General features: G+C 38.7%; 2 protein-coding genes across 3 annotated transcripts in view; both read right to left on the minus strand.

Moving 5' to 3' along the window:
- The window catches only part of LOC307135464 (uncharacterized protein), a 59,051-nt gene extending 35,901 nt beyond the window's left edge, over positions 1-23,150 (minus strand). The window contains exon 1 of one of the 2 annotated variants that reach the window (XR_013817692.1): positions 22,994-23,110. Coding sequence is in view for 1 of the 2 variants with exons in the window: in XM_079831943.1 (XP_079688069.1) it covers positions 22,994-23,114 (121 nt within the window). In the remaining variant the exon portion in view is untranslated. Of the gene's footprint in view, positions 1-22,993 lie in introns of both variants that reach the window. The other variant, XM_079831943.1, reaches the window with a different exon arrangement.
- Positions 7,589-10,622, minus strand: LOC307134298 (E3 SUMO-protein ligase ZBED1-like). Its single transcript, XM_079829922.1, has 3 exons — positions 8,809-10,622; positions 8,547-8,694; positions 7,589-8,393 (listed from the first exon to the last, which is right to left on the minus strand). Exons 1-3 carry the CDS (start codon positions 10,113-10,115, stop codon positions 7,980-7,982), a joined length of 1,869 nt encoding a protein of 622 aa, XP_079686048.1. The 5' UTR covers positions 10,116-10,622; the 3' UTR covers positions 7,589-7,979.
- Positions 23,151-24,683: the final 1,533 nt, after the last annotated feature.

Below are 24,683 nucleotides of genomic sequence, written 5' to 3' on the forward strand. Positions count from 1 at the left end.
GCATGCATTGTTTTAGTTTGGCAGGGTCGCTGCTAGCTTAGCTTAGCATAATGAATGGAATCCTATGTTGCCAGGTAGCATGTCCCGAGTAAAAGTGATCAAAAAAAAAAAACCCACCTAATTACTTCTTGTGGCCTGCGTATACACAACGAGTACAAATAGCGATGCAGTTTTTTCCAGTTCACTTTATCACACCGGAAAAATCCTCCTCATGTCCTCCGGCTGTTGAGCGATCGCAACCTCCTCCTCTTGTCATTCTATTTCCAAAGCACGCAGGCGTAGCTCCTCTTCTGAAAACTCAAGCTATGGTTCTGGATCTTGACTTTCTAAGTAACCCTATTCGTCTCTAACAAAATCAGCCATGTTCATCGCCATTCATGTACTGTATGAAAAATAGCCACCTACTATTCACGCCGGTATGTTGACGGAAGTTTGGGTATTTCATGTGTTGTGTGATATCTCTGCGCCCAAGTAGCAGTGCTTCACCTGTGCTTCCCCATAATATAGTCCAAAGTCAATATCTGCCTAGGAAATCGCCTAGTCTTAATCTGCATCGCTCTTTGTACTCGTTGTGAATATGCAGGCCACAAGAAGTAATTAGGTTGGGGTTTTTTTTTATCACGTTTACTCAGGACATGCTACCTGGCAACATAGGATTCCATTCATTATGCTAAGCTAAGCCAGCGGCGACCCTGCCAAACTAAAACAATGCATGCACTGAGACAAAAATGCATTTGCCCACATATCTAAATGTAGGAAATACCTAAGCCCTATTTCTAAAAACGGTGGAGTGTTCCTTTAAATGTACTTACTTAATTAGATTTTACACAATTAACATAATACAATGTGTAGTTAGGATTTTGAAATAAGTGTAATAGTTCTACATATCAGAAATGTACAGAGCCACATATATTATCAGAAAATAGAGCTACTGATTAATTGTTAAATAATTGTGATCTCGCTTCAAACATTTTTTCCGAAATGACAACGATTCGTTGTACAGCTAACATTCATATCTGCGTTGTCACTGCCAGTAGAAATAAAGTAAATAAAGTGATCAGGTTGATGTGTGCGTTTATGTCACAAGCGTGTAACGTTACCGAACTGTTTCCGAATGCAATCTTTAACAGTTCACAGTCGGCTTGTTTTAAGCGCAGAACACACTTCAATCCGAGTTCCCACACGAACATATTAAGTATTCAGTCCATTTTACCACGAAATTCAAACGATAAATGCCATTTTGACGCTCTATGTGGTGTGACTGATCACTGACCAATAAACATGAATGCCCATCTTGTCATATAACGTTAGCATCACATTTACCTCAGGCAGTCATTCAGTGTCCACAGAATTTAATTCACTAGAGAAATCAACTCTTTCAATAAATATATACTATACACTATATTAGCCTATATATTCATTATATTCTACTTAACCTGTTAATGATATCTTGATTATTTCAAGCATGTTAAATAAACCTGTCATGAAAATGACAGACACTGTGTATAAATTATTATATTTCAACAATGAATTGGATAAAAAACAATTTTATAGTTAGATTTAGAAGTTAATGCAAAAACTGCCTTATGTGAAGTTTGCATGTTTGCATACAATGTGTTATTTGAGTGTTGATTATTATACCTAAAAATAAATAGCAAATGAATTTAGGCTAATAGTTTGGGCTCTGTTGTTCAACTTTAATATTATTGTGCAAGTAAGGGCTCCCTATATAATTTACAGAAATGTCTTCAATAAACTTTTAGATATAATTGCATTCATTCAAGGACAGACACTTTTTCTTCTTCAGTAAACCACTGTTAAATATAAAAATAAATAAAAAGCAATTTTGTAAAACTGCTGTACCGAACTCGTACCGAACCGTGATTTCTAAACCAAGGTACTGAACCGTCAGTTTTGTGTACCGTTACACCCCTACTGTCAGTCTTTTATTTTTTATTTGTGTCATGCGTCACAACACTTCCCTGAGTTGCAGGCGTTTCTTTGTTGTAAATAAAATTATTTTTAAAATATTAAATGTCATTCTCTTTAAGTCACGCTCAGAAATGTGTAATTTGCATATTAAAATCACACAAAAAAAATTATTCACGCACCCACCACCCCCCACCCCCCACTGTCACCTTTTTTACTCTGAGGAGTTTGCAGGTCTGCATACTAACCATCCTTTTTTGTTTTAAAATGCCAACTTAATATCCAGGTCTTTTTAACCACACTATTGTTATTTCTGTGTTACAATTATTCAAATGATCACAGAAGTACTGAGATAAAAGTTTATGGTTTAGATATAAACACTGTCTACAGTAGCAAGTAAATCACCTTTTGAAAGGAACTTGACACTTAAAATAAAAATTGTCACATTGTTACACCCGTAGGTGGCGACAAGAGATTTGTTAAAAAAAAGTAATGAAACATGTATTTTAGTGAGTCATTAAATCATTCATTCAAACTAGGGTGTCGATTTAACGCATACATTTTGATTAATTACTTACGGTAACAAATAACGCGTTAAAATTATTAACGCATTTAGCGCACTTGCCCCGTCCCTACTTAGGTCATGAAAAATATGATGCAGGGCAACTGACTGTGTAATGAACCCTATAGAATGCAATTCTATAAAAGGCCTAAGAAAACAGTGAGCCTAAAATGCAAGATATGGGGCAAAAATGTTTCAGTCTCTGGGCGTTTTTACACTGTCCGTGTCAGAGCGCGATGTTCCTGCCGGTGCTGTGTGCGAATACACTGCAGACTCCAAGGTAATCCAAGGTTTATCCAAGGTAAATCATCAACACCATCCCTTACATGTGTTTTATTGAATTAAATACATCATCATCTGATAAAACGTATGCGCAGATTACTTTTCTTGCCCACCCGGGTCTGTGTTGTGTTCACATTTGAGCGAATCGAATGAATGACTCAATGACTTACTCCATTAGACATTTAGTTTATTATTTAGAGTATATTTTCATATTTCCATATGAATAAAAACAAACATTAAAGTTCACCCAAAAATATTTCTATTTGATTACTTTAAATTATATTTTGGGACTAACTTCTCAGGCAAATTTTATGTGCGATTAATTAGATAAAAAAATTTAATTACTTGACAGCCCTAATTCAAACAGTTTTTACATGAAACATTTTAAATCGACTGCAGAAAATAAAATTTATTCAGATTTAGCACAATTTTTAATATTACCCTGATTAAACCAAGCAAAAAAAGTGATATTTTTAATGTTATATTGTATAGCTATATCTAAAAAACAAATTGTTTTGCAGAGGCTCTCAAAAAGACTGCACTGGTGATGTCAAAGATCAACCGGCAAGAAGCTGAGTGGGAACTCTCAAAATGGTTCACTGGGACAAGAGACGGAGGAGGACTGAGGGTGTCTAGAATGCACAAATGACTGTCTACAGTGTAAGCAGTACTGAAAAATGTATAGTGGCTGCTGCTTATAATTGTCCCCACTGTATGTATTTTAGTGTTGTCAAAAGTACCGACTGCGATATCAAGTCGGTACTGAAATGTTAAAAATGCCGCTATGAACGCTGTTGAGCTGTAATTGTAAACACCTCTGACTGGCCATTGTGCTCACACACTCATTGGATGTGTCTGTGATTGGATACAATGATCAACGCACGGGAGCGTTTGAAAGCAGAAAGATGTGTTTGAAAGTGTTTTCAAAGCGGGAGCATTTGAAAGCACAAGCAGGCATCAACCAGCGGACCGGTAGGTTGATAGGCACCTGCATTCAAACACTCCCGTGTGTATCTGTTTAAGCTCTCCGTGAAAAGCATAATTGATTTATATTTATGTTTTTGAAGCGCTGGTCATTGTAGCCAATCACATTTGATGAGCGTGTGAGCACAATGGGCAATCAGAGTTATTTACGATTCTGCTCAACAGCGCTCAAAGCGTCTCATTTTATTAAATTTCAGTACCGACTTGGTATTGCGGTCTGTACTTTTGACAACACTAATTCACTGTATTTCCTGTTCAAATGCCCAAAGCTTTGAGTAAAGACTGTTTAAATACAGGTTCAAAATGTCTATTAACTTTAATTATTACATTTATTTTAGAGATGCTCCGATCAGCATTTTTGGGGCCGATCACCGATTACCGATCACCAAGATCATGATCTGCCGATTGCCGATCACTGCCGATCACAGAATGGCAGGGGAATGGCAATCTTTTATCTATAATCTTGCAGAGTTTGCATCATTTGTAGAAATGAAACTAACTCTAAATTAACTGAGTCAAGATCTTGAAGAACCACCAAGTGTTTATTTTAGAAAATGAGATAACTTAAGGCTACTGTAGGCCATCTTTCCCAAATAAATGTATATAATAAATGTATATAATTATCTCACCTAAATATTTGATCATGCAGTGCATTTTTGTTTTTAAAAACAATTTTTCAGGTAGGTCTAACATTAGTATTGAGGTAAGAAATACTAAAGACATTTAATAAAAAATCAAATGTAAATTAATATTGGTCTTCCCTGAATAAATTAAATTAGATTAATCCTTACACTTAAGGTTGCAAAAGTTAGTCATTCAAGAGCAGCGAGTGTCATAAAGGTTCATCAAATAACACAAGACAAAGAGAAACTCAGAGACAGCAGCAGTTTATTCGACAGCTGTCACTTTAAGAGTGAACACGGTTACAGTTACATGCAGCTGCACAAACGTTCACTCGCGAGTCACGACGGGGTTTACGTGCATACTCGTCAAGACGGTCATTTAGTACATACATTTGTGTGTATCTGACCATTTCAGCGCAATTTGTACTCGCAAGCTTTTTGTGAGATGGTCTGTGTGTGTGTGTGTGTGTGTCTCTTCAGACCGTGCACGCGAGTGCAGTTTGAACACTGGCAAGACTTAAAAATAAATGCAAATGATAAACTTTAGTGACGATGCGACACTGCCTCGATTGTGCAAAGTGGCAAATCCTGTGTCAACTGTGCAGCTCGATTTTAGAGCACATGCGATGCGCTGATGTGAAGCCATTTGAGCATTTTGAAAGGGAGAGAGAGCGCGCGCACGCGGTGATTCACACGCGCTGTTTGTGAATTTACGTCCCACAGAACGTTTTCAAATGACTGCGTAAGTTATTTAATATAGAAATATGAATTGTACCTCACCTTCAGCATTATAAGTATTTTACCCGCGCTGGAAAGAGAATGAGACGGTGTCGCTGCATATCATGCCCTCGCTCTCACAGCAGGTGCGGGTTTATGTGTCGTCAGCGTGCGATCGGTTCATGAGATCAGCTTTTTTGGAGACCGCCGATCAATCATCCCAAAGCGATTATCGACCGATCGAGATCGGTTGCCAATCGATCGGAGCACCCCTAATTTATTTAAACATTAGGTACATACCTTTAAAAAGATACTCTTCAAACAGCTTAAATATTGTCTCCGGAAATGTCAGAATATAGCATAATGTGATTGGTAGTTTCAATAAAATTGAAATTTGAAAAACTTTTAATCTCACTGTGTGCTCTAATGCTTTAAAATGTATTTGTGTGGTGTTGCTACTCATTTAGATGGAACACAGATGATCCTTAATGGGGCCCCATGCGTATGATCCCTAGTTGTGCCCTCCCTAAAACCCTGTGAAATCCTGCTTAAAACCCACATGAACAAGTTGCTGGGGCCAACATGGAACCCGTGGACAAATCCACTTACAGCCCGTATTTCAGCCCATATAGAAACCATTTAGTACCCACATAAAACCTAAAGCTGGGACCGAGATGGGTCTTCTGTATGTTGCCCATTTGGGTCCCAACTAGTGGCAAGTGTCATCTTATATGAAATCTATGTGGGCAAGTAATCTGGGGCCATTATGGAACCCGCGGAAAAATCCCATATTGAGCCCATTTTTCAGCCCATTTAAAACCCACATGGGCCCCACATATAAATGTTGTCTGGGTTAAAGCTGGGAACGAGATGGGTCTTCGGTATGTTGCCCACTTGGGTCCCACTTAGTCGCAAGTGCCATCCTATATGAAATCTATGTGGGCAACTAACATGGGGCCATTATGGAACCCGCGGACAATCCCATATTGAGCCCATTTTTCAGCCCATTTCATACCCACATGGGCCCCACATATAAATGTTGTCTGGGGCATTTCTAAATTCAGTTCATATTTCCAACAAACGAAAATCCAAGCCAAAATAACGAAGTGGTTAAAAAAAACTTTAAGTAACCACCATCACATTCAAACATTTCGCTCATCTCTGTATGTGGCAATGCGTCTCAATAACCTGCGTATGTAAAAGTGGATCATTCTTTACAGATGATGGTGTGTTTGGACAGAAGACGAGACAGAGTTCTTTATTAAACTCCTAAAAACAATAGAATAGCAAATGCCACAATTTATCAAGAGTTTGAAGCAGATAAGAGAGAGAAACACACACACACAGGGGTTAAAGTGGGCCGGAACTGCAACATTCAAATTTCTAGCCACGCCCTAGCAACCAGTTACAGCACCCTAGCAACCATATATCAACATTAAATTGCCATATCTCAGCACGAGAGCATTGTAGAAATACAGAGTTGGGCTCTTTTGTCTCAGACTGGCCAATAGTCTTTAAATATCACCCCATAAACTGTATAGCCACACCCTAGCAACCATTTAGAGCACCCTAGCAACCGTATTGCAACATAAAGAAGCCATATCTCAGCCCCAGAACATTGTACAGTCATGAGGGTGGGCTCTTTTGACTCAGACTGGCCAATAGTCTTACAATATCACCCCATGAACTGTATAGACACATCCTAGCAACCATGTACAGTACCCTAGCAACCGTACAAACACATTAATAAGCCATATCTCAGCCCCAGAACATCCTACAGACATGTTGCTTGTCTTTTTTTGCATCCCAGTAGCATCCGGGTGGCGGATTTTGCCACGGCAAGCACCACTCACATTTTCTTTAGGAAATGTACATTCTAGTGTTGTGATTACTATAAATGAATAACTAAATAGATCCAGCGGTCGCAGCGCAAGAGCAGCTGGATCATCTCACGCACAGCGCTGAGAAACTCGTTCGGCGCTTTCGCCGCTCTATTGAACTGATAACGAGCGCCAGGCAGTCGCTTTATCCGTTTGAAAACAAGCGCAACATCAAGTGTAGAGTAAAGGCTCTGTGGCGAAACTAGCTGACCCAGACTGAAGAGCTCCGCTCCGACCCTGTAAAGTGAAGTGTTGAGGTAAACTATAGGCTACCTACACAACTGTAATCATGGCCGTAGTCCGCTCACCGGTATATTTCCGAGGTGTAGCTATATAATAAATGTTGTAAAATAATTTGAACCAGATTAGGCATAGAATAATGAATGTGTGTGTACATATTGTGAATTAATTTTAGGGCTGGGTATTGTTAGGAATTTGACAATTCGATTCGATTTCGATTCTTGAGGCTTCGATTCGATATTGATTTATTAGCTTCGATATCGATTCAATAATAAGTAAATACACAAGTAATGAAGTACCTAAGTATATTTTTAAATAATGTGTGCAGTATTACCAATGTTTAAGTACAGATTGACCCCAGCATGTTTCCTGTCATGGTTTATTAAGCAGAACAAACCGTACAATATTGTACATGTGTTGAATAAAAACCACAACTGTAACAAACAGGTGCTTTATTAACACCTCTAAAGTGCATGTAGCTGTAAGTAGTAGAAAGTACATTTTTCTTCCTATACATTCAAGTTATAAAGTATATAAATGTAAACAGAAGCACAAAATGTGCATACTCATGAAAGAAAGTGCAACCATAGATATAACATTACAAAGGGCTATTTTGTCAACACAAATAACACTGAACAGCTGATCAGAGAACCTTTGGCTTATTTACTGTGCCTATATGTAGGATACATTAGACATTTCCATCATATAACTCATAACATTTTAGTACAATAACATGTGAACTCTGAAGCATTTGTTATCAAACTAGTGCACATGCAGGTTTTTGTTCAAAAAAAGCAGCTGGTCTACATGTTCAGGCGTTAGTGCACTTCTCTGCGCTGTGACAATGCCACCAGCTGTTGAGAAGACTCTCTCAGCTGGTACACTACTACCAGGAATACAGAGGTATCGCTTAGCTTGGCATGACAAAAGAGGGAATTCCACCTCATGTTCCTTCCACCAGCTGAGTGGATTTGTGCTGAGTGGTACTGGTTTTACCTCTTTGTACTTCATCACCTCATCTACTTCATCATCTCTTGTTTTTATGGAGTCTGCTTCTGGGGTATATGACTTCCCAAGGAGATCTGCCAATGCACAAGAGTCTCTTTTCTTCTTAGATGGGGGTCCAGAGTCCTCAGCTGGTTCTGCTTCATTGGCCTCTGCATTTATTGGTCCACTCTGTTGAGAAAGCAAAGGAATTGTATTGTAAATAGTTATCACCCTTTTTGAAATAGTGTATATAACAATATACTTAGGTTTAAATTCATAATTGCAGTGTATCATTAATAATAAAAATACATCATGTTTTTATTCACACTATACAGTACTTACTGAGCTTTTTTCAGTTGCCAGTGTCTTAGTGTTATCAGTGAGTTGGGCGAAGACTTCCTCACGCTCATCATCAGTCAAAAAAGGCAGGGCCTTAAAGCGTTGGTCCAGGGCAGAAGCTAAGTAGAGTTGTTCCTTTAAGCCTGTGTACCTTAAAATAAATATAATACATTTCTATTACAAAAAAATATAAAAATTAGTGAATTAAATTAGTATAATACAAAACAACTGTCTTAGAATTAAGTGTCATAATGATAATAAATACCTTTTCTGGAGATCCTGATGCACAGCAGATTTCATCTCCTTCACCATCACAGGATCACTCGGGGTCGGATGCATCTCTTCCAGAAGTCTTGCTCTCAGAGGGGCGATGACAGAGAGAGTTGGGGTTCCTTCTTGAGATATGACTAAGGTGGCTTTCTTCAGTGGCTTCAGAGCCAGTGCAACAGCCTCTGCTGCTGTTATGTCTGCCTCTGTAAGGGAGCTCAGCTCTTTCTCTTGTTTTCTTATCTCAGGGGCAAGTAGTGCAGCAGAGATAGCAGCTTGCTGTTCTAAAAATCTTTCCAAAATGTCAAATGCACTATTCCAACGCGTTGGTACGTCGGTCACTAACTTGTGCTGTGGCAGGTCCAGCAGTTTCTGTTTTTTTTTTAGTTCGTGGCTGGCTATGGTGCTCCGGTGGAAAAATGCGGAGATCCGCCTCAGTCTGCCTAGAAGCCTTGATACTGCAGGTATCTTGAGAGCAGCCTGTGATGCCAAGTTTAGGACATGTGCAAAACAGCCAATGAGCAATGTCTCTGTCAGTCCAACTGCTCGTAGCATGTTAGCTGCGTTATCTGTTACAATTGCTGGCACTTTGTCATTCAAGCCCCATTCATTCATTGCCTCTGTGAGCAATTTAGCAATATTGTTCCCTGTGTGGCTTTCAAAGAGCGCTCTGGTCTGCAGGGTGTTTGACACAAGGACCCAATCATTTGAAATAAAATGAGATGTGATGGTTACGTACGGGTCGGTTGCTCTGGAGGTCCAGCCATCACAGGTAAGCGCCACTTTTTCCGCCGACATTAAGGACTCCAAAACCTCCGTCTTAACCTCCATGTAAAGCTTTGGCATGGTCACTTCTGTGATGTGTTTACGCGTAGGTATGGCGTACCGTGGTTCAAGTGTGTTGACCATGTATTTAAAGCCCACGTTTTCAACAACACTATATGGCCGTAAGTCTTTACAGATGTAGACGGCCACGGCTGCTGTTATCTTCTGTGCACGAACGGAGCCTGAAGGAAATTTGCAGTGAAAGGCTTTGTCGAGTTGTGTCTGTTTAGAATCATCCGGCTTAGCCACGCTGGATTGTTTTTGTTGCATTAAATCTGCATGGTGTCGAGCTAGGTGGTTGCACAAGTTAGTTGTGTTGTTACAATATTTAAGAACAGTGTGGCAATGCTTACAGACCACTTTGGTTTTATCCACCTCTTCATTTGTTCCCGGCTTACAGTGAAATCCAAAATGAGCCCAAATGTCGGCTTTTAACGTTGCCGGTGCAGGCTTGAACAGAGCGCAGCTGCTGTCTGCCATCTTGCCGTTTTTGTAAAGCGCGTCTTGTACAACGCTGAACCGCACTGAACGCTCTCACTAGAGTGTTACCCACAGCGCCGCCACTGGCCGGTGGGCTGAATCGATTCATAGGATTTGATGAATCGATATTGAATTGAGAAACAAATAATTGCAATGCATTGATGAATCGATATTTTTACCCAGCCCTAATTAATTTATTAAATGTATTTACCTAGCATTCGTAGCCTTCAGTGAATTAATAAAATATAGGCTTAAATATCAGTTGACCCTATGTTTATTTTCTTCACTGAGGCGAAAATGAAGAGACCAGTCAGAGCTCAGATTTAGGATGGGAAGAGACAGGACAAGAGAAGGCGACTGAGAGAAAAATAAAGGGTGAGGGAAATGAGAGAGTGATGAAATGAGGAGAGAACAGGTGTGACAAGATAAAAGCTATTTATAATTTTTTTTTTTAGCATTCAAACACATTAAAATGCACATATGTAAATCAGAGAAATAAAAATGTTCTTGGGGGACCATGCCCCCCAAACTCCCTAAATAGCTCGAATTTGAGACATCACCGGTTTTAAAAATCCTTAAGGCAGTTTTATACTCAAAAGTTGTTGCTGTTTCTGGAAACATGTTTGCTTTGACCTCATATCTGGAGTTAATTAATTTATGATGTTAATGTGTTGCAGCTTGGAATATTTATAGGCCTACTTAATATTAAAATTGAATATGCAGACATTATATACTCAGTCTATCTCTGTGCTTTGACGAGTTAGTGAAAAAAATGAAATTCTGTGGTAGAAAACGTTGTGGCACCAAGATCAGCTAATATGGGGCCCTTGGGTTTGTTATTGCCTCAGGGCCTACAGCAAACATTTTGATTGTGCATTTTGACATTGAGACTGCAATAGGTCTATTTAGGCTGTGATTTATTTCTATTGTAGTTGTGTCTTCAGCCATTTTGGTGTGTTAAATGTTAAGAATTTTTATACTTCCCCTTTTTATGTTCGAATTTACAATGTGAAAAACAAGGTTGTGTTCCATATTATTAGTATCATCATCATATCAGTGTAGATGTAGATGGACCAAAATAAAACCATTAAAATATAAAGTAAATAAGTATTGTGATACTTGGTGCCAGTGACACTCTTGTCCCAAAAAGTATTGCTATACCATGATGCTCAAAATGTCCCACGGTGAGTCATTTTTCCCTGTTGCACCTACACAAAATTGAGGGTTCCCCCACCTGCCAAATCCCACTTTAACCAATGCACACACACACACACACCTCATATGTGCCGCTCAAGTATAAGGTGCTTTCCTTGCCATCAATGCTTAGATAACACACACACACACACACACACACACATCTCCTTCCATTAATAATAATGGTGTGCGGTGGCTGGGATATACATAAACCTAACAACCTTCGAGCATAATTTTTGGAATGACTTATCACGAGAGGAAAACATTAGTTTTAGTCGCATAACATCAGTTCATGAAAACGCCATCATTTCGCAATAGTTTTTTATCGACCATTAGAAAATATTTTTTTATTTCTTTATAAATCTGTAATGGCGGCTGCTGCCTGTTACAGGGGCAACAGGCATGGGTATGGATGAAGCAATTGCACTAACTAACAATAGATTTTCCATTGCAGTTCATTATGCGTGGCTTAGAGGGTTTTGTTTTGTTCCCATAATAACCTCTGCAGATGTGACCATGGAGGAAGAGGATGAGCATATGATTGTGGAGGATGCCAATGAGTATTTAGCGCAACCTTGGAAGAAGCCTCATACTCCTCTACAAGACACATTGGTAGTTGTTCATGTCTTTACTATCGTTATGCTAAAACATACTGTCCACAGTAGCTTCTATTGTAACATCCATAATTTGCGTCAGCTGAAACGTCCATTTTATCAGGACATGTTGCCTGTCTAAACAGATTATGTAGCAATTTAATTGGCAAAGTCCTTTCTTTTGTCCTTTGCAGCTCAGATACATCCTGGACATGGGCAGCGACATGCCTCACAAGAGCTGATTTTTGGACATTGGCTTTGGGAAGGGAAATGGAGTCTGATGTAAGTAGTACCATTGACATGTAGATATTTTTGAAAACTAAAAAAGTAAAGCAGTGGGTGCAATGTATGTTTTTTTTTTTTTTTTTGACTTTGCGGAAAGAACTTTTCTGTATGTGCTAACTATTTTTATTTATTTATTGCAGATTGGAAATTTATGGAAGCCTGTTTCCGCCACTAAATAAAAAAAAATTAAAAGAGTAATTGCGACTTTTTATCTCAGAATTCTGACTTTATAACTCGCAATTGTGAGAAAAAAAGTCTGAATTCTGAGATAAAGTCGCAATTACTCTTTTTATTTTTTTTATTTAGTGGCGGAAACGTGCTTCCATACATTTCCAATGCGAGTTATAAAGGCATTGATCTGCTGCGACCCGACACATGATGAGTTGTGAACACATTATTGAGTATTTTAGCTGTAGTTTTAGCTGCTAATGATGGAATGATTGTCTTATTATCTGAACGTTATTAATATCTCTGAGCAAACGTGCTCTTGAGGGGATTTTAAGCGCAAGCTTTGGCGCAGAAACAACAGAACGGATGTGAGGGGCAACGTTCATTGAACATATTCTGATGTGTTATTATGGAAATATGATCCCCAGAACTGCACCACCCTCAGAATGTGCTGTAATTCACGATGTCCTTAGAGAACGGGTGTGTTCAGTAATGACACGTCCAGTATGATCTGTCGCTACATACACTCACCTGAGGGTGGCGCTGTTCTGGGATCATATTTCATTAATAATCAGATAATACTGTAATGCAAGATTTCGTTTGAGAATGAATTTTATTGACCTCCATGTGCTCGGTTTTGATCATAAAATTAGTTTTGATTTTCTTGGTTTTCTCAAAAAAAGAAATAGTACAAAAAATTTAGAAAAAATGCTCTTCTTAAGTCATTTGTGTCTTGTTTCTAGTCTAAATAAGTACAATTTTCAACTAAATAAGAAGAGCATTTTTTTCAGTGTAGTCAAATCTTTTGATAATTTAAAATATAATAGGCCTTTGTTGACTACATTCTAAAGAAATGATTCTGGAGTTTTGTTTGGTAGAAAGTGAATTTTTTTGTTTGGTAGAAAGTGATTTTTTTGTTTTGTAGAAAGTGAATTGCAGTGAATTTAAGTGAATTGTGAATTGTATCTTAATTTATTATACATTTTTTTTTAGCATGAGACTACTTTCAAAAACAGAAAAATAGTAAATTTTTGTCATTTTTGTCTTGTTTCTAGTCTAAATATTTAAACATTCTTAAATCAAGATGCATTTACTAGATAAGTACAATTTCAACTAAATAAGAAGAGCATTTTTTTTTGCTCTCTCACACACCTGAAGCTCATTCATTATGTAGGTCATTATGCAGGTCTTTTGTCTCTCAGGTGTGATACCATTATTATTCATTATTATAATTATCGTTCACGCCTCCTCGCATACTGCCATTAAATCAGTGTATTGTTTTATGTGAATGTGTAGGCTCAACGATTCTCACATCAGTTTGTAGCAAAAACTAGGCAAATACACCCATTAGTTAAAAGTCTTGTATATGCCTTAATTTTAAAACAATTTTGTTTTTTCAAAAACCACACAAACATCATTCTCTCAAAAATACAAGCATATACATACATGTTGCTCAAATATTATGGTAGCCCAGTCTGTGTTGAATACAGTGTAATGAATCTTTTGCCATTAATGTGTTTATAAGCAACTAAAAAAAACACAAATATCAGAACATGTAAAAACTTCTAAAGAGCCCCAAAACTGCTCAGAATCCTAGGGGTTAAATAGGAATATTCGAAAGATCGGAGTCATCACGCCAGAGACGGGTTTATTGAGGATGCCGTGCCGATGAGGCAATTATTAGATAGGAATATTCGAAAGATCAGAGTCATCATGCCGGAGACGGGATTATTGAGGATTGCGTGTTGATTAAACAATTATTAAATTCCAATATTCAAAGGTCGGAGTCATCATGCTGGAGACGGGTTTATTGAGGATGCCGTGCCACTGAGGCAATTATTGGATAGGAATATTCGAAAGATCGGAGTCACCACGCCGGAGACAGGTTTATTGAGGATGCCATGCAGATGAGGCAATTATTAGATAGTAATATTTGAAAGATCAGAGTCATCAAGCCGGAGACGGGTTTATTGAGGATGTCGATTAGTGTCGGTGAGGCAACCGGGGAGAGACAATGCAGACTATGAATGGCTACTCTTTAGTGTGAATTCTCATGTGGTAATTAAGGGTCAATTTACATCTCAAACTCTTTCAAAATTGATCACATGTAGATGGCTTTTCTCTAGAGTGAATATTCATGTGTCCCCTAAGGTTTACTTCCCGTGTGAAGCCATTCCCACACACAGTGCAGGTGTAAGGCTTCTCTCCAGTGTGAACTCCCATGTGACTGTCAAGGCTTCTTTTTTCACTGAAACTCTTTCCACACTGTTGGCAGATGTAAGTCTTCTCTCCAGAGTGAACTCTCATGTGACTGTCAAGGTTTCCTTTATGTTTGAAACTCTTTAGCCAAAAGCTGGCCTTGTTTTATGTCACATGCTTCCCGCACAGCGTCTCTGCAGCATTCAGCGAGATGGCGGAGACAGGCGGCAGTGGAGTAAGCTCGAGAAAGAAAAAAGCGGAAGATAAAACTAATTGAACAAAGTCATCCAAGGTGTGGGAGCACTTTACTCTGAGCCTTCAAAAAAAAAGAGTAAACTCTGCGCTACTGAACTGGCACGGGAGATCTCATACCCCTTTTCCACCAAGGCAGTGCTAGAGCTAGTTCGGAGCCAGAGCCTAATGTGCATCTAGAAATAGTGGAGAGGAAACCGAGTGAGCTGATGCAGGAAAGGGACGTGATCCAAGTGCCCAAGACCTCATAATTGTTTATTTTAAGCTTCAAGTGAATGCATTAGCGTCAGAGGCGTAAAGTACTTGAGTAATTTTACTTGATTACTGAGTATTATTTTTGGGGATTTTTACTTTACTTAAGTACAATTAAAAATCAATACTTTTACTTTTTCTTAATTACATTTTTTAAGAAAATAATCTTTTTACTTTTAAGAAAAAAGTACTTTTTACTCCTTACAATTTTATTTACAGTCAAAAAGTGCTTCTTTTTTGGAGATCACTTCATTCGATTTTCCCTTGCTATTACCAAACCAATTGAATTGCGCTGATGCACAGTTTCATTTAAATGTTTAATTTAAATGTATTTATTCTGCCAATGAGATTCATTTTCACATTCCATGAAATTGGTCAGACATGCTAATTGGTCCTTTGGAAGTGACGTCATGTCGCATCAATTACCACAATGCACTGCACCTTGACCTGGGCTGCATTTCCCAAAACCATTGTAAGCCTAAATTGATCGTAGAGGCCATTGGTGGCAATTGTTCTACGATCAACTTAAGCTTACGATAGTTTTGGGAAATGCAGCCCTGGAAATTAGAGTGAGAGGCTTTTCAGCCCCAAAAGACGCTTGACAATCACAATTTTGAAAATCAGCTTCTACTTAAAGGGATAGTTCACCCAAAAATGAAAATGTGATGTTTATCTGCTTACATGTAGGTGTGTTTGTTTCTTCAGTAGAACACAAATGAAGATGTTTAACTCAACTTTTGCAGTCTGTCAGTCGTATAATGCATGTGAATGGTACATGACTACTAGCATCATCTATGAGAGTAAAAAAAACCTGCACAGACAAATCCATATTAAACCCCGCAGCTCGTGACGACACATTGATGTCCCAAGACATGAAACGATCGGTTTGTGCGAGAAACCGAACAGTATTTATATAATATTCTTACCTCAAAAACGATCAATGTCCGACACCCGTTCAGCGCGCCATCACTTCCTGTAAGTGTTGGTCAATGTACATAATAATAATAATAATAATAATAATAATAATAATAATTTGTTATATTTATATAGTGCTTTTTTGGGTACTCAAATCGCTTTACATATAGAAGGGGGAAATCTCAACCAATGTGCAGCTCCACCTGATGATGCGACAGCAGCCATATAATGCCTATAATTTACCTTTTATTTTTCTCTCAAAAACATAAATAAATGTAAAAATTATATATATATATATATATATATATATATATATATATATTAGGGGTGTAACGGTACACAAAACTGACGGTTCGGTACATACCTCGGTTTTGAAGTCACGGTTCGGTACGGATTCGGTACAGCAGTTTTACACAGTTGCTTTTTATTAATTTTTATTCAACAGTGGTTAAATGAGAAAAAAAAATGTGTCTGTCCTTAAATTAATTCAGTTAGAACTAAAAGTTTCTTAAAGATAATGCTGTAAACTATATAGGGAGCCCTTACTTACATATTGCAATGAAAGATTAACAACAGAGCCCAAACTATTAGCCTAAATTCAGTTGCTATTTATTTTTAGGTATAATAATCAACAACACTCATAAGCTTCACATTAGGCAGTTTTTGCATTAACTTCTAAATCTAATTATAATAATTTTTTTCTCCAATTTGTTGTTGAAATATAATCATTTAGTGGCTGTAATTTTCATGACAGGTTTATTTAAACATACATTAAATAAACAAGACATCACTAACAGGCTAAGTAGTAAATAATGAATATATAGGCTAATATAGTGCATGTATTCAGTGAAAGAGTTAATCTCTCTAGTCTAGTGAACTCACAGCTGTGGACACTGAATGACTTCTGAGGTAAACGTGATTCTACACGACATTGTTTACATCTGTTTTATTGTCTTTCCGCGGTTGAAACACCGATGGAGCGATTACACAACATATGATACGTTTCAGCAAGTTGTAATGTATCCTCAACATACCTTAAGATATTAATTTATATTTATTCTTTCTCAAGCGGCAGCGCGCGGCGCGCCAGTGATTGCAATCATCTCTTCCTGATCGCGTTCACTCGCGCGCCGCTTGAAGTTGAACTGATACGCGTCTAGCAAGGTTAGCATTGTTCAGCTAACCTCGAGTTTCTCATGGTTAAATGTAGACCGTTTTATCTACCTCGGGAGTTCACTTCCACCATTATAACGGCAGCCTATATTCCCCCGGATGCTGATGCCAAGCTTGCTATGAAAGAACTTCATGCAGCCATCAGTAAACAACAGACTGATCACCCGGAAGCTGCTTTTATTGTTGCAGGTGACTTTAATCATTCAAACTTAAAGTCAGTGCTACCCAAGTTTCATCAGCATGTTTCCTGCCACACCAGAGGAAACAAAACCTTAGACCATGTTTACACAAACATGGCTGGCGCTTACGTTGCGACACCCCTCCCCCACCTGGGACAGTCAGATCACCTTTCTTTGTTCCTCATCCCCAAATATGCACCCCTCATCAACCGTGTGAAGCCATCAGTGAAGACCATCAAGGTGTGGCCTGTGGGGGTTGATTCCACACTCCAGGAAAGGTTTCTACACACAGACTGGAGTGTGTTTGCTTCTCAAGCCACCAGTGGTGCTCACACAGACATTGACTTCTACACCTCCTCTGTATTGGATCATATCAATACCACCATTGACAGTGTTACAACCCAGAAACAGATCACCACATACCCAAATCAGAAGCCATGGATGAACAGGGAAGTGCGACTCCTGCTGAAGTCACGCAATACTGCCTTCAGATTAGGAGATGCACAAGCCTACAGTACGTCCAGGGCAAACCTGAAGAGGGGAATCAAACAGGCCAAGCACTGCTACAAGCTAAAAATAGAGGGTCACTTTTCCAACTCTGACCCTCGACGCATGTGGCAGGGCATCCAGGCCATCAGTGACTACAAAGCATTAATAGCTAAACTTGGAGACCTGGGCATCAACACTTCAATGTGTAACTGGATTTTGGACTTCCTAACTGACAGACCCCAGAATGTTCGTTCAGGATTCACCTGCTCCACATCCATCACTATTAACACTGGTGTACCACAGGGCTGTGTGCTAAGCCCGTTTCTCTACTCCCTCTTCACCGCCGACTGCAAGCCTGTGTATGGATCTAATTCTATCGTCAAGTTTGCGGACGACACAACGGTGATTGGTCTCATCAGCAACAACGATGAGACTGCCTATAGGGAGGAGATCCAGCACCTGGCCACATGGTGCGCTGAAAATAACCTGTTCCTCAACACCACCAAAACGAAGGAGCTCATCGTGGACTTCAGGAAGGAGTCAAGAGGCACACACGACACCATCCACATCAATGGAATGGCTGTTGAACGTGTCTCCAGTTTCAAGTTCCTGGGGATCCACATCTCGGCTGACATGTCGTGGACGACCAACACCTCCAGCCTGGTCAAGAAGGCTCACCAGTGCCTCTTCTTCCTGAGGACACTGAGGAAGAATCAGCTCTCCTCGGCTATCCTGGTGAACTTCTATCGCTGCGCAATAGAAAGCATCCTGACCAACTGTGTGGCAGTATGGTATGGGAGCTGCTCTGTTGCGGAGCGCAAGGCACTGCAGCGGGTGGTGAAAACTGCCCAGCGCATCACAGGGACTCCACTACATGCCATCGAGCACATCCAGAGGAAACGCTGTCTGCATCGAGCTCGCAGCATCCTCAAGGACTCCTCTCACCCAGCCCACAGACTGTTTTCTCTCCTGCCCTCCGGCAGGCGTTTCAGGATCCACCGGACCAGGACCAGCAGACTAAAGAACAGTTTTTTCCCCAGAGCTGTCTCTTTACTGAACTCAAACCCCCGCTGATCCACTTCCCTCACATACTGATAACTCTCCTACCTCACATCCGCCTTCACTCTGTTATTTGCACTACTGACTGTTTATTACAGTCACAACTGTTTACTTATTCATTTTGCACTACCATACCTTAACTGTATTATGCTCATTTGCACTGCCGACTGTTATTTACAGTACCAACTGTTTACATTTGCATTTTGCACCGTACTTCTAACTGTAATATGCAATCACTTTTCACCGCACTTTTACACTTTTTTCGGATAGCTTCTGTCCATAATTTATTGCACTACCTTAATCCACTGCCATATTCCTCATTTTAGCCTAACATATCATTGTATACCTCTATCTGTAAAATTCTGTTTATAGTAATAGCCATCTGTATATTATATTATATTCATAGTACATATCCACCTGTAAATTCTGTTTATAGTATTAACCATCTGTATATTATTCACTGTACATATTCACCTGTAAATTCTGTTTATAGTAATAACCATCTCTCTATTTATAGATATATTTATATATACTCAGTACATATCCATGTCCTGCACTTATGCAAACGTTGTATATCCTGCACTTGCTGCTATTGCACTTCTGGTTAGACCTAAACTGCATTTCGTTGCCTTGTACTTGTACTTGTGTAATGACAATAAAGTTGAATCTAATCTAAAAAATCTATCAGTCACGTCATATTATAGAGCGTTAAAACTGCATTTATCGTTTGAATTTCGTGATAAAATGGACTGAATACTCAATATGTTCGTGTGGGAACTCGGATTGAAGTGTATTCCGCGCTTTAAACAAGCCGACTGTAAACTGTTAAAGATTGCATTCATAACCGTTCGGTACACGCACACACCGAACCGAGAGCCCTGTACCGAAACGGTTCAATGCGAATACGTGTACCGTTACACCCCTAATATATATATATATATTAGGGGTGCCACAATTCTCAATATAATATTGAACCGTTCGGTACGGCATTCACGGTTCAATACGTGCTTGTGAATTGCGTTTTTTTCGGTTTCACATTTAATTAATTATTTTCATAATTTGCCTATCATTCTATAATTTGCCTCCATCCCAATACTGAACAACGCGACACACATTCACATCACACGTTAGTGGTAGTTATACTCACGGAACTCTATAGATATTCACAATCAAGAAAGTTAATTATTTGCATGCATTTTAAAGCCTTGCCGGCTCAGTCGCGTGCGTGGTTTTAACATGCGCTTCTCCGAGCGCGCGCACTAAACGCCGGTCAAACACGTGATTACTGGACTAAGTAGTCGTCTTACTGCGCTAATACTGTAAAATACACACAAGGTTAACATAAACACAGTCGATTATGTCTAAAGTGAAAGTAAAATTGCAATCGTGTCTGTATATTAGATGCACGCAGGTCTTTAATTGACAGCAGCGCAGCCTAGTGAACACGCGGTCCTTAAAGGGACAGTTCACCTATAAAGGGACAGTTCACCTCTAAAGTTATGTCATTATTTACTCACTCTAATATTGTTCCAAACCTGTATTCATTTCTCGATGACAGAATTTAAATTTTTGAGTGAAATATCCCTTTAATGTTAAAGGGTTAGTTCACCCAAAAATGAAAATTCTGTCATTAATTACTTACCCTCATGTCGTTCGACACCCGTCAGACCTCCGTTCATCTTCGGAACAGAAATGAAGATATTTTAGTTGAAATCTGAGGGCTCTGAAAGGCCTCCATTGGCTCAATGGCACTCTACACTCTCAAGACCCTTAAAAGGTACTAAAGACGTCGTTACAAAGTCCATCTCACTACAGTGGTTCTAAAATAACTTTATGAATCGGCGACAATAGTTTTTGTGCGCAAAAAAACCCTAAATAACGACTTGCATAGTGATGACGATTTGAAAAACAAAGCATCATGAAGCTTCGAAGCGTTATGAATCAGCGAGTCGATTCAGCATTTTGAATCGCCAAATTTCAGCAGTTTGGCGGTTTGACACACGATCCGAATCATGATTCGACTCACTGATTCATAACGCTTCGAAGCTTCATGATGCTTTGTTTTGAAATCGTCATCACTATGTAAGACGTTATTTAGGGCGTCTATTGTCGCCGATTCATAAAGTTATTTTAGAACCACTGTAGTGAGATGGACTTTGTAACGACGTCTTTAGTACCTTTTAAGGGTCTTGGGAGTGTAGAGTACCATTGTGCCAATGGAGGACTTTCAGAGCCATCAGATTTACACAAAAATATCTTAAAGGTCCCGTTTTTCATGTTTTTTTGAAGCTTTGATTGTGTTTACAGTGTGCAATATAACATGTGTTCATGTTTCATGTGTAAAAAAACAGTATTTTTCACACAATTTACTTATCTGTATACCGCTGTTTTCACTGTCCTCAAAACGGCCTGAGAATTTCCTCGTTCTATGAAGTCCCTCCTTCAGAAATACGTAACGAGTTCTGATTGTGCCAGCGGTTCCCGTGTTGTGATTCGACAGCAGCTTAGCGCACGTTACCGGAAAGGTCACGCCTCTTACCATAACGGGGAGATGAACGCGCTCAAAGTACAGCCCCTGAAGGCCAAACAAAGGTTATTTGACTCCGGGATGAAAATAACAGCGTCTGATGGCGACAAACGCAACCGCACCGAACCGAACGCAACACTTCCTCTTCTCCACGTGGGAGCAACAAGACCACGCCCCCTCTTTTGCGTATTCTTGTGGGCGGAGGTTAGTCTGTTCTACTGTTCTACTGACGTAATTAAAGCAGGAAGTACAGGGATGTAGAACAAACCGGCCGTTCGCTGTAAGCTTTGAAAGGGAATTTCTGTCAAATAAAATATCTCGCTTGGCATTGAACTTTGAGCTTTATAATTTTACAGGTATTATTTATGCTCTAACAGCAACATTACACACTAACTAAAGTTTGAAAAATGGGATCACGAAGAACAGGACCTTTAATTTCTGTTCCGAAGATGAACGGAGGTCTTACAGGTGTCGAACGACATGAGGGTAAGTAATTAATGACAGAATTTACATTTTTGGGTGAACTAACCCTTTAATACAACAATAAAAGACAAAGAGAAAATCACTCACTGCTCTTGACTGAAAAACATTAATACAGTAGCTTTAATAAGAGTCAGTGTACATTTTATAGTGAAGTCTATGTAGTGTTTTATTTTTACATTCATTCATTCATTCAATGTCATACTTAAATGCTGCTGTACAGCTCTGAGCTGCCAGTGTAAATCTTTATATATATTTATTTTATATTATCCAATACACTAGGAATGTGTACAAGGGTTTTTTTTTAAGTAAAGTTTTAAGTTTAAGTAAGGTTTTTCAATTCTTTTAAGTAAAATAAAGAAAGAGTTTTGAAATAAAAAAATAGTCTTTTTTCTCTCTAACCTCTTGCTGTTCCTGTCGCCTAAGAATAGAATAACAAAAAAATTGTGACAAGCCATCAGAACCGAACCGTGGTTAAAAACCGAGGTATGTATTGAACCGTGGACTAACTGTATTGTTGCATCTCTATATATATATATATATATATATATATATATAAAGGTGCATCAAAAACACATTTCTTGAATTTTGATATGGCTGGTGTTAAGTGTTCCAAAATATGTAGAAACAACACATGCTAAATATTTTTCACAATCTGGCTCTTGTCAAACTCTCAAACCATTTTTCCTGCTTCTAACACATCAACTTTGAGGACAAAATGTTCACTTGCTGCCTAATATATCCCACCCACTAACAGGAGATGAAGAGATAGTCAGTGTTATATGAATATATATTATTATTGTGTATCGTTTAAGTTTTTAAAGCATTTAATACGTGTTTCCATAGTCGGATAAATTACGCTTTAAGAACGGACACATCCCACCATAACATTGAGTTCACGAAATGCGGAAACTGAAATAAAGCACTGAGTATAAGCTTTGCTTGTTATAATGAGAGGATCTGCGAGCGTGTAGACTTGAAGAAAGACACGTTTACTCCAACCAGCCGGACTGAGGACATTCACAAGACATTCTCCACAAATATCCTTCATTTCTGTAGAGATGCAGATCTGAATAAAGATCAAATGAGTTCAGCTTTGAGAATAAAACCAACCTGTGTGTTCCTCAGTTTCTTCATCTTTCAAACTGAATACATCTCCAATCTTCAGCTCTTCAGTCTCCTCTTTAATAAACTCAATCTTCAGCTCTTCAGTCTCCTCTTTAATAAAGGCCATCTTTATAATAATAGTGTGACTCCAGGAGTTTTTCAGTGTGTTTGTCCTGTTTAAGAGGAGAATAATAACAGAAAGAAAAGAGTGAGTCTCTATCAGCTCTAGTTCAGTATCAGCTCAGTCTCAGTAACACTCAAAACTAGCTCTACAAACTAATAATGAACACTATAGAGAGTTTAATTCTCTCTGCCCTGTACAACTTTGAAGATGATTTCTATCGCTTTAAACACTGTAAACGCTTAAAACACAAACCTTTCTTCAGCAGAATCACAACAGATGCGGGAGCGCGGCGCGGGCTTATGACGTCATACACAAAACAAAATAAAAGTCCCGTTCACACACTCCAGGCTACATTCACAGAAGTGCGCACACACACACACACACACACACACACACACACACACACACACACACACACACACACACACACACACACACACACACACACACACACACACACACACACACACACACACACACACACACATAATACAAGAGATGACAGTAATTCAGAGTTGAATGTATTGGTGAAATACATATTTAAAGATATGTTGTCCAGTCATGTGCTGAAAATATTAGGAAACTAGTAAAGACTGAGAGACTTGTCTAAATTTATATAATATAAAATTATTTATTTATGTATGTGTGTGTGTGTGTGTGTGTGTGTGTGTGTGTGTGTGTGTGTGTGTGTGTGTGTGTGTGTGTGTGTGTGTGTGTGTGAAATGGATAAAAATGTCAGTGTTTTTTTTTTCTCCTGATATTAATAATATATAGCTATAAAGTTACTTTGAGTGTAAAGATGCCTGAAAATAAGTGTACAATGTCTAACCAGAGTAAACAAACTTTGAAGTTAGCTTGATAAAGCTGGACCTGACATTTGGAAAAAGTTAATTTAGGGTTTGAAGTTTACAGTTTTTTACAAACGCTGTGACAATTTTTCAATACTTTAAACAAATTTCCTAAACTCTTAACGCACCAACACACAATTGGCAAACCGGTTCATTTCATCCTCTAAATCACACATTGTCAACTAAACTGCAACACTAGTTTTATGAACAATAGTATTAAAACCCAGGGGGCGCCAGGTTGATGCGATCATGATGGGACCAGTTCAACTGGAGATTTGAAATGACTGATAATAATCAGCAGCAGGTTAACTATGAGAAGGAAACGACATCAACAAACGGTAACATATTCAGCACGGGGTTTCAACGGCTTGTGGAAATACACACACTCAGTTCATTCATGGGGTCACCAAACATGCAGGACTTCATTCACAGCAAACCTCAAAGTCATATAAATAAACATTGATCAATCAATTGACCTTATTTCAAATTACAACTGACCACGCACCCCGAAAGGAGTAAGAGTCCTTTTTATTGTTATAATAATGATTTTGGTTTTAAGTTCACTTGGAATTTATACTATAATGTTGAATGTCTATCATTCATGTTTTAAAAAAATATACATTTCAGAGACATCAGTTGCAGTTTTAGTATCAGCCTTTATAAAAATATGCCATTACAACAAATATTTCAAATATATATAGTTGTTCCTACATTAATTTGGAGA

This window comes from Gobio gobio, assembly GCF_949357685.1.
Source record: "Gobio gobio genome assembly, chromosome: 1".
Taxonomy (NCBI): domain Eukaryota; kingdom Metazoa; phylum Chordata; class Actinopteri; order Cypriniformes; family Gobionidae; genus Gobio; species Gobio gobio.

Coding starts and splice junctions, on each gene's coding strand:
- LOC307134298 (XM_079829922.1), bottom strand. CDS start 10,115: ATGGCAGACAGCAGCTGCGCTCTGTTCAAGCCTGCACCGGCAACGTTA. Junction 8,695..8,808: donor CATCAGGATCTCCAGAAAAG/GTATTTATTATC, acceptor ATTTATTTTAAG/GTACACAGGCTTAAAGGAAC. Junction 8,394..8,546: donor TGGCAACTGAAAAAAGCTCA/GTAAGTACTGTA, acceptor CTTTCTCAACAG/AGTGGACCAATAAATGCAGA.